The following is a 13,949-nucleotide window of genomic DNA, read 5'->3' as shown; positions in this document are numbered from 1 at the left end:
CTTGAGCAGGAATTGTACGAAAGAGAGAGCGATCGGTGAAGACCCGAGCAAGACCTCGTCGATCTCCGGAGTCTTGGCGTTGACTTCCATGTATGGGTCTAGCAGCCTTCGACAATATGTGATCAGGCCAGAGAAGCAGAGAGACATAGTTAAAGGGGCACATAGAATCACAGGTCCAGGAAATGCAAGTCAAATCCATACAGAACCATCTTTCGAGAGAATCAAGTACAATAAAACATCGGACATCCCAAGCTCCCTCCGTATCAAGCACCCCTGCTCACAACAGGCCTAGCGAAGTACGCCTGCGGCGCAATACTACCTGGCCTAGCCTTCAGGTTTATTCCAGATACCGCCACCTATCCTTCTCATCTATTCCTTGCCACGTAAAGAACCAGTCCTTCATCGCCGCGTCCCACTGACTCGGCCACGCCTGTACCGCCTCAACCCGTTGACTGACTCCCTGCACCAAGCAGATCTCACCTTGATAGCCCACCATTTGGATGATCGCACCCTCGTACGCAGCTTGTGCATGGCATATGCCCTTGCAGCCGGCGCTCGGTAGACTTGGACCGCGACAGCGGAGAAGAAACAGGCCCCTGCGAAAATGGCCATTTGCCGATAATAGAGGTCGCCGCGGCGGATGCGGTCGAAGTCGTTCTTGAGGAAGCGATAGGTCTTTTTGGTGAGACGGGTGAGGACGTGTTTTGTGGCAGTGTATGAAGTGTGAGCCAGGGGACTGATGTGCTTTTTGAAGATTGCTCTGGCACGGTTGACTTTGCGGTGGCAGACAGTAGTCGCTTTGCTCAGGGCTGAGGTTTTGGCTATCAACGAGGACTTTGGTCGACTTGTGGGCCTTCTTGAATATGGAAGTGACTTCGGCCATCTCAGCGGCGGATTCATCACTTTGCCAGTAATTATTTTCTCCTGCCCAGTCGGGCCGGCACCTTGGGTGAACACAGCAGGTCTAGGAAGCAATGCAGAATTACGTCTGTGCCAGATTTTGATGGGCAATCGAGGGTCTCTGGGTTGGCGAGGGTCCCAGGGTTCATAGACTTCATCATCTTCGGTCGAATCCCAGCTGGACAAGAGTTGTTGAGCCCTAGCATTCAGATATATCGGTTCCGAACTGGATGCAGGTGCCTGAGCGCTAGGCTCTAGCACTGTCAGTACCGCAGACCATGAATTCAGATGGGATTTGTTATACCTCGGACGGGTTGAACTACTGGACGGCGCATGAGTAAGTGCTTATACTTTTCAGCCCATTCCTTTCCCGCTGCCTTCACAGCGGCGTGGACCTTTTCGCGGTGTGCGGCCGATAGTGGCGTGGGATATAAATAAGATTCTTCGCTGTGCCAGTCATTTCGTCGAAGCCGTTTGTGCGCGACTCCTCCGCATGCACCTTCATGAAGTAAGCCACAAGAACAGAGCTGGAGGGACTTCCGTTTCCTTTGGATGCTTTTAGGCCGGACGGTTTCAGTGGCTGCAGCGACAAGGTCGAGCTCTCGTGCGTTCACGCCATCGGGTAGATCGTTGACCAGATGGACGGAGAGATCAACTTTGGCTTGCTCAAAGTGTTTGCTGGCCTCAACTGGCGTGCGACCAAGGCTGTTGAGACGGTGATGGATGTAGTAGTCCTTTCCGGCAAGTCCCAATTTGACGTGCAAGTAAGTCTTCGAGTTATCTGAATCCTTAGGAGGTGATATCTGCTTTGGTGCGTCGACGCTGGGTCGAGCTGTGCTCTTGGGCTCGGCAGGTGTGGGTAGGGGGGGTTTTGCCGCTGCCGAAGGAGTTTTGGCGGTTGTGCGACCTTCAGAACTGGTCGTTGCGGGATTCGCCTGGGACGCTTGAGCGGCGCCAGTGGATGTCGCCTTCGTCGCCGATGCTACAGGTGACTTTGTTGACGTGCGGTCCTTGGGATCGGATCGGGCTGGAGCTACTGAGGCTGCTCCAGGAGCTGCGGTGGGGTTTGTCTTCATCTTCTCAATCTCTGCGATTGGCACTTCGTGCCTGCGTTGCCAAACCAGCAAGTATGGCTGAAAGCCTTGTGGATCATGATGTACAGCTTCTTGGAAGTTACTGGCAGTCTTGACCTTGTCGTTGAGCCTATACCACTCCGTCTTGAAGTTAACGTAGCTGATATAGTGTCCAGAATTCAGATCGCCGTAGTGGGCTACAACCCCAACAAGATCGTATTTCGCATCGACCTTCTCCCATTCTTGCATCACAGGGTCGAGATGCTCTGCAAGATCGAGCACTGGATCAATGCTAACTTTTGACTCATTTTTGCCGGTCTTCCCTGATGGCTTTTTGCCCTTTTTGGCTGAATCCAAAGCAAAATCAAATCGCTTCAGTTGCATGAAGATGATTTCTGGTAGGCGGCGAAGATAGGAGATCCTTGGAGCTTTTCGGACCTCCATTTCAGCAGGCCGATTGTCTGTTGACTTTTGACATTGTTCACACTGGTAATTAAAAGGCTGCTTGCGCTCGCGCCGCAGAAGATCGATCAACTTCTGATCCGTTGACAGTCCGATCCTCCAGGTCAGATCAACATCTTCCGGATGCGCAAATTTCGCCGGATGCTGTGTACCGCAGTCCCGGCAAACGCTGAACAGACTGCGGTTGATCTCGATGAGTTCGTTCAAGTCTGTCATGAAGGCTTCGTCGGAGCCCTTCTTTTGCGCCAACTGGAAGCGTTCCGCAGCGAAGAGGTGATCAAGAAAGTCTGAGGCATCTCTCTGAACTCGATGCTTCTTTTGTGCGATATTATGGCGCCCAGGTATGATCCATGGCCCGGCGACACTGTCCACGGCCCAGAAGTCTTCCCATACTTTGGCGATAAATTTCGCGTACGCAGCATCATTGGCATCCGTTCCATTTATGTGGTCCCAGATGGCTCCGAGCGGCTTCATTGTTCCGGGCACATCGCTGTGCTTGTTCAAATAGCTTTTGACATAACTCATGAATCGGTCGTTGTAGAGCAGGATATTCAAGACCGAATTCCTATAGCACAAATGGGACGCTGGCGGATTTGCCATACCGCGAAGTTGGAAATGAGAGGTCCGTTCATTTTCGAGTTGAAGCAGCATGCTGTCGAGATCGTTTCTGAACGATACATTTGAGTGCAGCGGAGTTAGGGGTTTCCCTCTCGTAGCCTCCGGCGTCTTGGTTTCCAGGACAGCAAGAATTTCCTGCTCTGTCGGCGAAGAGGCCATCTCGGACGACTGGACAGTTTCGCCACAACAGTAGAACGCGATACTGGAGCACAATTGTGACTGCAGAGCTGACCACCAAGGCGATAAGCAGCTGGTACAATTGAGTGCGCTCATAAGGTTCGTCCATAGCTGCAAACGGACACACACGGGACAAAGAGTACTTCGCTAGACAAGCGAGTGACGCTGCTACAGCTTGCTCTTTATCATGAGACAAAGCCATCTTCGAGCTTGGGGAGACTGGCCATGCAAAGCAGAGAGACCACGGATCTGAGCCTGCCCGTATACTACACATCAGCAATTCTCGACGCACGATGGCGGAAATCGCGCGAAGGAGGATGGAGTGATGGCTCGTGCTCGATGTGGCTGACTCGTGGCCCGGCACGGATGGTCCAAGCGCTCGGATCAAATGACACTTGCAACTGATCGTATGTACTGCAGGCAGATAGCTTCTCAGGATCGTGGAGACGATTCTAGTCGTCTGAGGGAGGGGACTTATGCCGTTGACAGGGTTGTGGTTGGTAGCAGGCTGTTCGAGCATGAACTGAGCGTTTCCAGCGGGGCCAGTTTGAACCTCAAGATTTCGGGTCAGGGCGGGCTCTGAGGGCTGGAATTGTTCTGAAAACCGAGCCATGAAGTCTGGGAGGAGCCTCACTTGAGCCTCAAGTCGCAGAATCAATCTATCATCCGATTGCCTGCCAGGGAGGTCACTGTAAGAAATTTGGCGTGAGGCATGTTAAGGATAGAGAAAACGCTCATGTTTTGTCCGAACATCTTCGGTAGTAGAGTTCCCCGCCGGCTCCTTCCAGACTGGCTGTCCATCGTCAGTAAATTCTGCCCATTGAAAGTATCCACATCCAACAGCCCCTTCCGTAGAATCTACATCAACAGCAGCCTTGGCTTCGGCTCGACTACCGACTTGACACATCCACATATACCGACCACGAGTTTCCTTCCTCTTTTGGACACACTTTAGGACAGTTGGAGTACCGCATTTACAGCGGGGCGTTTTGCTAGGATGGAACTCCTCACGATACCATCTATAGGTTATGTTGATGCGCTTGTTGCCGGCGATGGGATGGGGATCGATCGATTGTGCAGGAGCAATGCTGTGTTTCCACTCTTCTTGCATTTCTGCATGCATCACAAGCAGCGAATTGTGTGGGAGATGAATAGCGATTTGACCTTGCTGATCTGCTTGTGATCTGGAAGCTTTATCTGATTGTCCAGGCGACTGAGGCGGCGAGTCTGGTGGTACGATTTTGCGCACGCGGAACTCTCTGGCTACGCCGAGAGACAGGCTGCCAATGACAGCGCGAGGTCCAAGATAGCTCAATTGATCGCTATGATAGCCGACTGACTGCGCTGGTCCATCGTAGCAGTTCACAAACGCGGCATTTGGTTGCCATTCCTTCGAGCTCTGAAATTTGAGCTTCTCTCCGTTGGGGTAGTGGGTTCGTATGCGTGTCTTCACCTCGTCATTGACAGCCTCCTGAACGCGATGAGACACTTTGCTCATTGTTGGAAGCAATTGCCGTACGTCGGAAAGATAAGAACCGTTGTAGAGATAAGTGTGGCGCTGCTCGGCCAGCATCGATGAGTCGACATAAAATGATGCTGTGTGAGGTGATTTGACCACATTGTCGAACAGCTTAAAGGTTGCGGACGTGTAGCTTGGGACTTCGGGCAGAAGCTCTTCTAGTAGCTCGTTGGCCAGATCTGAGGGCAGGAAATTGTGAATGATACTGCACGGGGTGTGTATTGCGATGTCCTCCGGGCGATAAAGGTGCAAGGTCCGGCCTCTCTTCGTCAAAGATTGCAAAGATGGCACGACTGACAAGTTTTGACCAAATGACAATGCAGTCTGGGCTCCAACAGCTGACACCTTCCTCTTCGGTGGCGGCAAGTCCGTGCTCACGGACGAGATGGCGTTTGACGATCTTTCGACAGAACCATCATGATCGAGTAGTATCTCCAAGAGAGCTTCTTGGGAGACATCAGAGTGCAACGAGGACAAAATCGCCAGCTTGAAGTCCGTTGAGTCGTCTTCCGGACCATGGTCTGTAGCTTCCTCGACTGCTGTCCTGAGAACGACTGAGCTTGGCGTGAATTGAGGCGACCGAGGCCGTTTGCGGCTTAAGAACGCGTCCATAGTAAGTGAATGGCAGCTGAGCAATGAAGACCTCGGTCAGGTGCCATGACGGTGAGCAGACACGACACGCCGGGATACAGACACCTTCCAATTTAGATGTCGCCACAATAGCAGAGTGAAGATCGAAGAAAGCGGCCGTTGCTGCAGAAGTGACCCACCTGCAGTGGCACACTGCTGTTCTGATACCGTAAATTACTTGATACCGGCATATTTTTGGTGGTGGCGCGGGACTTCAAGTTACCTAGGTACAGACATCCCCGCCGCGCCGATCTGAGCACTTCCTATTTTCTGGCCCCGCGCAATCAGTTTGATAATTCATCGCCCGCACCGAATCCAGCCTGATCTATATCATGTTGCTTCAGGTCTATTGTCCCATGCGGCCGTATTGACTCCATCGTTGACCGTAAAAAGGTTGAGTCGTCAACCATGAGCGCTGATCGAGAGTTTGATGCGACCACGCCGCCATTGTTACCATGCTTGAATTCCTCACAGCCGGCTTCCAGGGCTATGCTGTACAGTACTCACCATTCTTCGACAACAGAATCGCGGTAGCAGCAGCCGCCAACTACGGCCTGGTAGGCAACGGCAGACTATACATCCTTGAGCTGACCCCTCGGGGGATCCAGTGTCTGAAGTGGTAGGGCAATCTGCGTCAAATGACTCCTACTGGTGGCTCATGTATTGTTCTAGGTATCCTACGCAAGACGCACTCTACGACCTGTCGCACTCCGAAGCGCACTCAGCGCATATCGTGACCTCTTCCGGCGACGGGTCATTACGTCTCTACGACACAACACTGCAGCCAGAGTTCCCTATTGCGACCTTTCAAGAACACAGCCGAGAAGCGTTCTCATGCAGCTGGAACCTCACCAGCAAAGCCACCTTCGCATCTTCTTCGTGGGACGGGACAGTTAAGATTTGGAATCCCGAAAGGCAGCAGAGTCTCCTCACGCTCCCCACACATTCGTGCACGTATAGCACGCAATGGAGTCCACATACCGATGGTGTTATCAGCGCAGTCTGCTCTGACAGCCATCTGCGCATGTGGGATCTGCGCACTCCTGCCAGCGCCAACAACCACCTCGTGCTCCAAATGGCACTGCACTCACCTCCCGTAGCAACGACTATGGGCAAGCCGCAGCCTACGTTTCCTCCTGCGGAAGCACTGACACATGACTGGAACAAGTACCGAGGTACAATTGTAGCCACGGGTGGAGTTGACAGAATCATCCGTACCTTCGATATTCGCCAGCCAAAGGGTCCGATGCGACTCATGCAAGGCCATGGCTATGCTGTACGGAAGCTGGCATGGAGTCCTCACCTTCCAGACCTGCTTCTCAGTGCAAGCTATGACATGACGTGTCGTCTATGGACGGACGGAGGTGACCAAGGGGCGGAGGGCAGGGAACTCGGAGTCATGGGAGCACACACCGAATTCGCTACAGGTGTCGATTGGTGTCTCTTCGGCAGTGAGGGTTGGGCGGCAAGCTGTGGGTGGGATAACCGGGTTTGCATATTCGATATCCGTGGTTTCATGCACGCCTAGATAGCGACTCATACTGTTCGGGATTCCGGTAGATATATTTGGGAATCGTGTCAGCTTTGTGCGCATCTCTGATAGTTGCTGTGCATACTACTAGCAAACAGACGACAGGTGCATGTTGCATCGAGATGAACCTTGGTGAAGAAGGACCATGTGAGTGGAGAGATCGAAGTGTAGATCTGTGGGGTTATTCGCGCCGGCTTTGAACTCACCGAATCTGGTCGTGGTGAGTATCACCGGCATGATTCGCCAACCTACAGGTCACTCAATTTCTTCCATCTTGCTTCTTCTTTGTGTCGGAGTCAAACTCTTTGCTTCTGTGTGGCCGTCAGCAGGTCTTCCTGTGTCCACCGTTGATACCTTGACTGCAGCTAGCTTTGTTCGAACCTGTACGACATGCACGGTGAACACTTACTCGGGTTAGACAAGACTGAGAAACTGGATGATCACACGGAGACGCGTCGTCCCTTCGAAGATATTTGAGTAAGTGCAACCCCCGGAAGGACTCCAGGTTCTGTAGGAACAACACGTCTACGGCCACTGCGTCAATTCAGAAGATCTCGACTCGCAACACTCGGTTCAGCCCAAGTAAGAACTGCCTACCTAGTACTTCACGTTCTATATCGACAGCAATCAGCACTCGATTTAAATCAAGATGAAGTTCTTGACCTCACTCCTTTTCGGTGAACTTGCCGTTGCTCTACCAACACTCCTGTTTACCAGAAGTCCGGCACCCGTCTCACCATTGGAGATCCGTCAGAGCTGCGCGGCAACATGTACCTCAGCCTGCTATTACGAATCTACTGTCGAGGAAGCACTACAAGCAGGGTGTCAGCGTTATCGAGAGGATGATCCTGTCAGCTCATACCCTCACCAGTACAACAACTACGGTCCGTCACTCTTGATTCTGGTCACCGAGTAATAACCTTGCTGATCTATGAACAGAGGGATTCGACTTTCCAATAGCTGGACCTTACCAAGAGTTTCCGATCCTGAGAAGCTACAACAATAATCCATATACAGGTGGTTCACCTGGGGCAGACCGTGTTATTTTCAACACGAACTGTCAACTTGCCGGTGTCATCACGCGTATGTACCGCTGAAACTAGATGAGGGCTATGCTGACCGATGCAGACGATGGTGCTAGCGGAGACGACTTTGTTGAATGCTCGTAGGCTAACACGATGTCTCTATTTGAGGTGTAGGAGGTAACGGTGAGTATCCAGGGACACGATAGCGAATTCGGCAAGCAATGTGACATCGTCACCCGGTAATTCTACGACTGCTGCGAATGGAAACACAGAAAATGGGCAAAATTCCAGTACAGTGTCTGGGGCAGGTGCGATGCCGGGCTCGAACCTGCTGTTGGTGCTGGGAATTGGAGTAGTCATGTGTTCTTTCCATTGAATTGTTTGGCACTTGTCCAAGTTCTAGCATTTCGTCTGAGTCTTCCCAACATCCTTTTTCATCTCGGTAGTGAAGGTGTCGACTTCAGATGCGATGATCATCGAGTAAGACATGGTTCTGTCGGTTCGTGAGTCTGCCTTACGTCGATCTTCGAGAGCCTCCTCGCGCCGATACGCGCTATCCCCAACCCAGGGATTCATCTCCGGAACACGTTGGCGGCGCTAATGCAGGTCAACTTTCAGGGGCTGAAAGCTGTATAGACCCCAGTTGCTCCTTTCGCTAAAGAACTCCAATTGTCTTCTCTTCAACAACGCGTCCAATGACGACCTCGAGAACCCTACGCGTGCAGTCGCGATTGGCGACGTCTTCACCTCTCGGCATATCGATGTCTGAGAACCATCATGTCGTCGCGAGATCTGTGCTCAGTCACAAGCTCATCGCTACGAGTCGCGGAGATGAACTCCAATAGTGCCAGGTTTCTGGCTGCGACGACCATACCACGTGCTCCTCGTTGTTCGCCGTAGACTGAGGTGACTGGTTTCTATAACATGGCCATGCTGCTCGAGAATGCCACCACACGCGTCGATGACAGGACAACCTTGACGAGCAACCATGGTCGCCGCTTCAACCTTTGCGTGCCACCTTCTGGCTTTTGCGCCCCTCCTGTCGACGGTCATAGCACAAACCACTGGCACATTCGACTTCTTGACCTATAACGTAGCAGGTCTGCCAGCTTTTCTCTCAGGTAAATCTTCGATCTTCTCCTCGAGATCGCTCTGGTCCGCCGAGCATATGCTAACGTGGCCAGGTAATGGGATTCCGGGCGACAAAGCGACCAATGCCGGAATTATAGGAACAAAACTAGCGGCAGGAGGATATGACATCGTCCATATGCAAGAGGTAAGTCGGCCAGACTGCGGGAGCCCTCGATGCTTACAAAGGTCAGGACTTCAGTATGTCCCCTTTTCGCAGGCCTAAGCCAGTGAGCAGTCGGGAGATAGTCTGGGTTGTGCGGCAGAGCCACTTGTCTCGGACACTCAACCTACCTTTCTTGGTCTCCTGACCGAGGTAGTTCCTTTGTTCTGCCAGCCTACCTGACTGTCCCTTGACGGCCATTTCGTGGTCGTCTAGCTTTGGCTCGAGATCCCCCAATTCCCCAACTCTCACAAGCCTCCGGAATTCTGGTCCAGGCTGACCGATACCGGCGGCAAACAGACTACCATGCCTACATCTACGCTACAGACAATCACCCGTACAGGACAGCAACCACGGGCGGCGTCCCCTTTGGCAGCGGGCTGAACACTGTGGCAACCTTTCCCTGGACAACATTCAACCAGGTGAAATGGGATCGCTGCTGGATCAACGAAGCCGATTGTTTGACACCGAAGGGCTTTTCCTACATGCGAATGCAGGTTGCGGAAGGTGTCGAGGTCGACCTTTACAATTTGCATGCCGACGCAGGGTACATCCTCTGAATCCTGAGTGAGTGCTACGCTAACAGCAATTAGAGGAGACAGTCTTGATGTCGCAGCGAGACGAAGTGGCATTCAGCAAATACTGAGCTACATCAACGCCAATTCGGCAGGCCGTGCTGTCATCATTGGCGGCGACACCAACGATCGCTACACGAACAGCGACCTGAGCATAAATCTGTTGACCCAGGCGGGCTTCACTGATAGCTGGGTCCAGCTCGTCAAGGGTGGTCAGTATCCTACTCCCGGAAGCACTGCCAACCCCTGTGAAGTCCCGGCACAATCTACAGACTGTGAGATCGTGGACAAAGTCCTATACCGATCGGGTGATGCTGTTGAGCTATCAGCTCTGGATTTCTCCTACGAGACAGGCGTCTTCTTGCAGCCGGATGGCAACCGGCTGTCAGATCATAATCCTATACATGTCCAATTTGCATACTCGACAGTCTGATGGGGTCTAGGCAGGCAGGATTCAAGTAGAATGCGGAGATACACGGCCGAATAATATTAATTGAGATTCTTCATTAGCAAGGCAAACGAGCATGTCCGAAAACGTTAAAACGGCGGATACGGTGATCGGATGCGAGCCGGCTGGCATCCAAGTGCACCCTACTGTCCTGCCGATCTCATGCTCTCAAATTCGAATTGGCAAATTGGTGAGACTGGGCCGGCACACAGCCGAAGCTGACGGTGAGTGAATCAATATGCAATGGGCCAATCGTTATACGCGGCCTGCGCACGGTCTTGAGCTGCCAAGAAGCTCGATTTCGCCTATCGGAGGTCGTTCGGCTACAGCAACTTATGCGGCGTGGTGAGCACAGGAATACTACTGTCAGTGGGAGCTCACCTATGAGCACGGAAATGAGTCTTCGGCAACAGCTCGTCGAATGGCTTAGCATGTGGACTCACATTCTGACGCAGAGCCAGATGTCGCCTTCTCCCAACCACGTGGCCGTACAAAGCCTTGTCAGGGCCATGAGAGGAAAGATTGCGCGTGGGTCTAACAACATGAGTCCACTTCAGCTCACGAGGCCAATATGAGGCACCGAGGCCCTATCGGGTTTTTGCATCGATTCTTTCGAGGACGACACAACTGGCAGTCCCAGGTGCTTGAGAAACACGAGATTCCGCTTCAACACACGATATGAAGCTACTGTTACCGGTTCTCCTACTCGCAAACACTGCCGTTGCGCAAGGTTCGGCTCGCCAGCCACCCAACGGACCACCTGTCAGACATCCTGGTCCTCCTGGAGGCGGACAGCCAGGGAGACCACCTTCATCCACAGGTCATCCGTCTCCTCCAGCGCCGACAGACCCGAGCGGTCCGCCTGCACCACCCACAGGACCCGGCGGTGATGACTTCAATCCATTGGAGCACCTTGGAGCCAACAGCCCTTGGTTTCCAGGTGAGCGTTGACGCGCAAGGATGATATGCTTGCTAATATGAGGAGGTCCAAACGTCTTCGGGATCCCAAGGTCCGCCCCAGAGGGATGTGCTGTCGACCAGGCTGTTTAGTGAGTGATTTCCCAAACTTGTAACCGGGCGGAATGGAAACTGAAGATCTCGGAGATGTTCCTGATGACGTTGTCTTCCAATCCCGTTCCGTCTCCGCATGCAACCCAGTCCTTGACTTATCACTCGCGTCCCGATCCAAGCTGACGAAGCACATAGCATCTCGCGTCATGGCAGTCGCTATCCCGATCCTGGGGCCTATAACGGATGGTTGACTCTTCACGACAAAGTGAGATTCGGCAGCTGTTCACTGTGACTCTCGCTGACACCAGAAGTTACAAAATGCTTCTTTCACTGCCAGAGGCCCATTGGCGTTCCTACCAGACTGGGAGCCGGTGCTTGATGAGCCTGATCAGCAGCTAGCTCAACTTTCTCCTGGAGGCTACGAGGAACTGTGAGTCATCTCCACCGCTTTTAATGCCAACCTCGCTGTAGTCTCTGAAGCCGCTCGAACCAGTCTCGCTGTGATCTCCAAAACCGCTCAAGCCAGTCTCGCTGTGGACTCCAAAGCTCCTTTAACCAGTCTCGCTGACTTTGTAGTTATACGTATGGGGTTGAATTGAGGACCAGGTACCCCGGCTGGTATAAGTACGGATCACCATTCCGCGTCTTCTCGAACGACTATCAAAGAACGGTCGATTCAGCCAGGTTGTTCGCACGAGGATACTTGGGCCCAAACGCCACTACCCTCGGCACGGTTCATCCCATTCTCGCCTCCGATCCCTCCGTGATCGCTAATTCTCTGGCAACCTCGGATTCGTGTCCTACCTACAACGACCGATCTGGAGCAGGATATGCCGATGTTTGGGACAGCATCTACCTTCCTCCTATCGCCGAACGTCTCAATCAACTCATTGACGGCGATCTCGAGCTCACGCCGGATAATGTGTCCAATTTCCCCTACCTATGTGGTTTCGAGTCTCAGATCACGCGTCGAAGGTCACCGTTCTGCGATGTCTTCACTCCCGAAGAGATCCTTCAGTACGAGTACCGGCAAGATCTGAGATACTGGTATGGCACAGGTCCGGGGAGTTTCAACAATGCATCGGTGATGCTCCCTGTGATTGAAGGAGTGGTCGATCTGCTCAAGTCCGGTCCAGAGACACCTGTGGAGGGCGCCTCGTCCGGCCCAAACATCACAGGCCCATTGACAGTGGCATTCACTCACGACAACCAAATCAATCAGCTAGTCTCTAGTCTTGGTATCTTTGACGAGCAGCCCGCCTTGACAGCAGACTCTATGAACAGCTCTCGCATCTATGTGAGCAGTCGCAACAACCCTATGCGAGGCACGGTCACGTTCGAGCGCATCAATTGCTCGGGCGAGTTGTATCTGAGGTTGCTGCTGAATGACGCCGTGTACCCTGTGCCGTCTTGCAGATCAGGACCTGGATCATCGTGTCCTCTCGATCAGTACAACGATGAAGTTCTTGCAGGAAAGTGGGAGAAAGCAGGCACGTTCGAGTCCTTCTGTGATTTGGAAGAGGGGAGTGTCACTACCTCGCCAGATGGAGGCGTCACTTTCTTCACTGACCTGACGCTGCCTGCTATAAGAAGTGTCCAGCCATAGCGGTCCCGATATTCATCAGCTGGAGGGCATAAGGCGCCAATTGCTAGCATCATGTATCAACGTATATGTTAGGGGTAGAGAAGATATTGATCGAGGCTGTGGTTTACACTTATATTTCCACGTGACTCGCGCCTGCCTTCTCGAGATCTTTCTTGGCACTGACGGTCGACGTCCCCACTCGTGGTTTGCCTGTCACCAACAACCCTCGACATTGTTTCACTCGTATGCGTTTCCGTGGTGTCCAGCCTTTCCATTTCACGCAGTATATCCGCATCTTTGTCATCGTTCACCTTACCTCTTTCCTCATCACGCGTACCGCATTAGAATCGTACAGAATTACCAGCCCCGCATCTCCGTCGACGGCGGCTACCGCACGTACCACCAGGCGTACCAGGATAGATAAGCCACACCAGCGCCCCTCAGACGCACAGACGTCGGATAGCAACGGCAAGATGCCGAAGCCAAAGACTGAGAACACCAAGAAGGTCGCCGGCAATGCCAAAAAGGCAGAGGCTGCAGCGGCTAAGCAAGCGGTAGCAGATGCTCAGAAAGCAAAGGAAGAAGATGCCGAGTGGTCAAAAGGCGCGAAAAGCAACAACAAGAAGGCTGCTGCAGAAGACAAGAAGGCCTCCGCAGCCGCAGCAAAGGCCGAGCGAGATAAGCTGCTCGCAGAAGAGGAAGCCAATCAACCGGCCAAAGCGAAGGGTGCTGGCAAGAAGGTAGCAGAGAAGAAGACTCGAGGCACTCTTGACCTGTCACAGCTGGATGGCGACAGTAAGGAGAAGACGCTGAATGCCAGTGGTATTGAGAATGCGCTCGACGCGCTGGACTTGACCTCCGGCGGCTCGAAGGGCGTTGACCGACACCCTGAACGCAGGTTCAAGGCAGCCTACGCGGCGTATGAGGAGAGACGATTACCACAGATCAAGAACGAGCACCCAGGCCTACGGCGGAACCAGCAATTGAGCTCATAAGAAAGGAGTTCGAGAAGCATGAGGACAACCCTTTCAATGCCGATACGAATGTCAGGTTCGATGCTTCGAAGGATGAGATCGCTGAAACTCGGAAGCGCGTCAATGCAGG

At 52.9% G+C, this 13,949-nt stretch overlaps 6 protein-coding genes across 6 annotated transcripts; 4 read left to right on the top strand and 2 right to left on the bottom strand.

The window, feature by feature from the left end:
• Positions 1–337: 337 nt before the first annotated feature.
• Positions 338–3,212, bottom strand: AB675_1549 (uncharacterized protein; the record flags this gene model as incomplete). Its single annotated transcript, XM_018141448.1, has 3 exons — positions 338–430; positions 481–1,154; positions 1,205–3,212. The coding sequence occupies 3 exons, from the start codon at positions 3,210–3,212 to the stop codon at positions 338–340; spliced, it is 2,775 nt and encodes a 924-aa protein (XP_017997138.1).
• Positions 3,213–3,945: 733 nt separating this feature from the next.
• Positions 3,946–5,361, bottom strand: AB675_1548 (uncharacterized protein; the record flags this gene model as incomplete). Its single annotated transcript, XM_018141447.1, has 1 exon — positions 3,946–5,361. The coding sequence occupies one exon, from the start codon at positions 5,359–5,361 to the stop codon at positions 3,946–3,948; it is 1,416 nt and encodes a 471-aa protein (XP_017997264.1).
• A 473-nt stretch (positions 5,362–5,834) lies between these two features.
• Positions 5,835–6,907, top strand: AB675_1547 (Peroxisomal targeting signal 2 receptor; the record flags this gene model as incomplete). Its single annotated transcript, XM_018141446.1, has 2 exons — positions 5,835–5,998; positions 6,052–6,907. 2 exons carry the CDS (start codon positions 5,835–5,837, stop codon positions 6,905–6,907), a joined length of 1,020 nt encoding a protein of 339 aa, XP_017997204.1.
• A 652-nt stretch (positions 6,908–7,559) lies between these two features.
• On the top strand, positions 7,560–8,079 carry AB675_1546 (Guanyl-specific ribonuclease F1; the record flags this gene model as incomplete). The annotated part of the gene is made up of 3 exons (XM_018141445.1): positions 7,560–7,794; positions 7,850–7,993; positions 8,039–8,079. 3 exons carry the CDS (start codon positions 7,560–7,562, stop codon positions 8,077–8,079), a joined length of 420 nt encoding a protein of 139 aa, XP_017997136.1.
• A 2,848-nt stretch (positions 8,080–10,927) lies between these two features.
• AB675_1544 (Acid phosphatase PHO1) lies at positions 10,928–12,866 on the top strand (the record flags this gene model as incomplete). Its single annotated transcript, XM_018141444.1, has 5 exons — positions 10,928–11,189; positions 11,235–11,298; positions 11,456–11,525; positions 11,572–11,690; positions 11,837–12,866. The coding sequence occupies 5 exons, from the start codon at positions 10,928–10,930 to the stop codon at positions 12,864–12,866; spliced, it is 1,545 nt and encodes a 514-aa protein (XP_017997182.1).
• Positions 12,867–13,318: 452 nt separating this feature from the next.
• Positions 13,319–13,840, top strand: AB675_1543 (uncharacterized protein; the record flags this gene model as incomplete). Its single annotated transcript, XM_018141443.1, has 1 exon — positions 13,319–13,840. One exon carries the CDS (start codon positions 13,319–13,321, stop codon positions 13,838–13,840), a length of 522 nt encoding a protein of 173 aa, XP_017997285.1.
• Between the last annotated feature and the right edge of the window lie 109 nt (positions 13,841–13,949).

Source organism: Cyphellophora attinorum (assembly GCF_001299255.1).
Source record: "Cyphellophora attinorum strain CBS 131958 chromosome Unknown Contig25, whole genome shotgun sequence".
Taxonomy (NCBI): Eukaryota; Fungi; Ascomycota; class Eurotiomycetes; order Chaetothyriales; family Cyphellophoraceae; genus Cyphellophora; species Cyphellophora attinorum.
The sequence above is the reverse complement of the archived record's forward strand: the minus strand, read 5'-3'. Positions and strand labels throughout refer to the sequence as shown.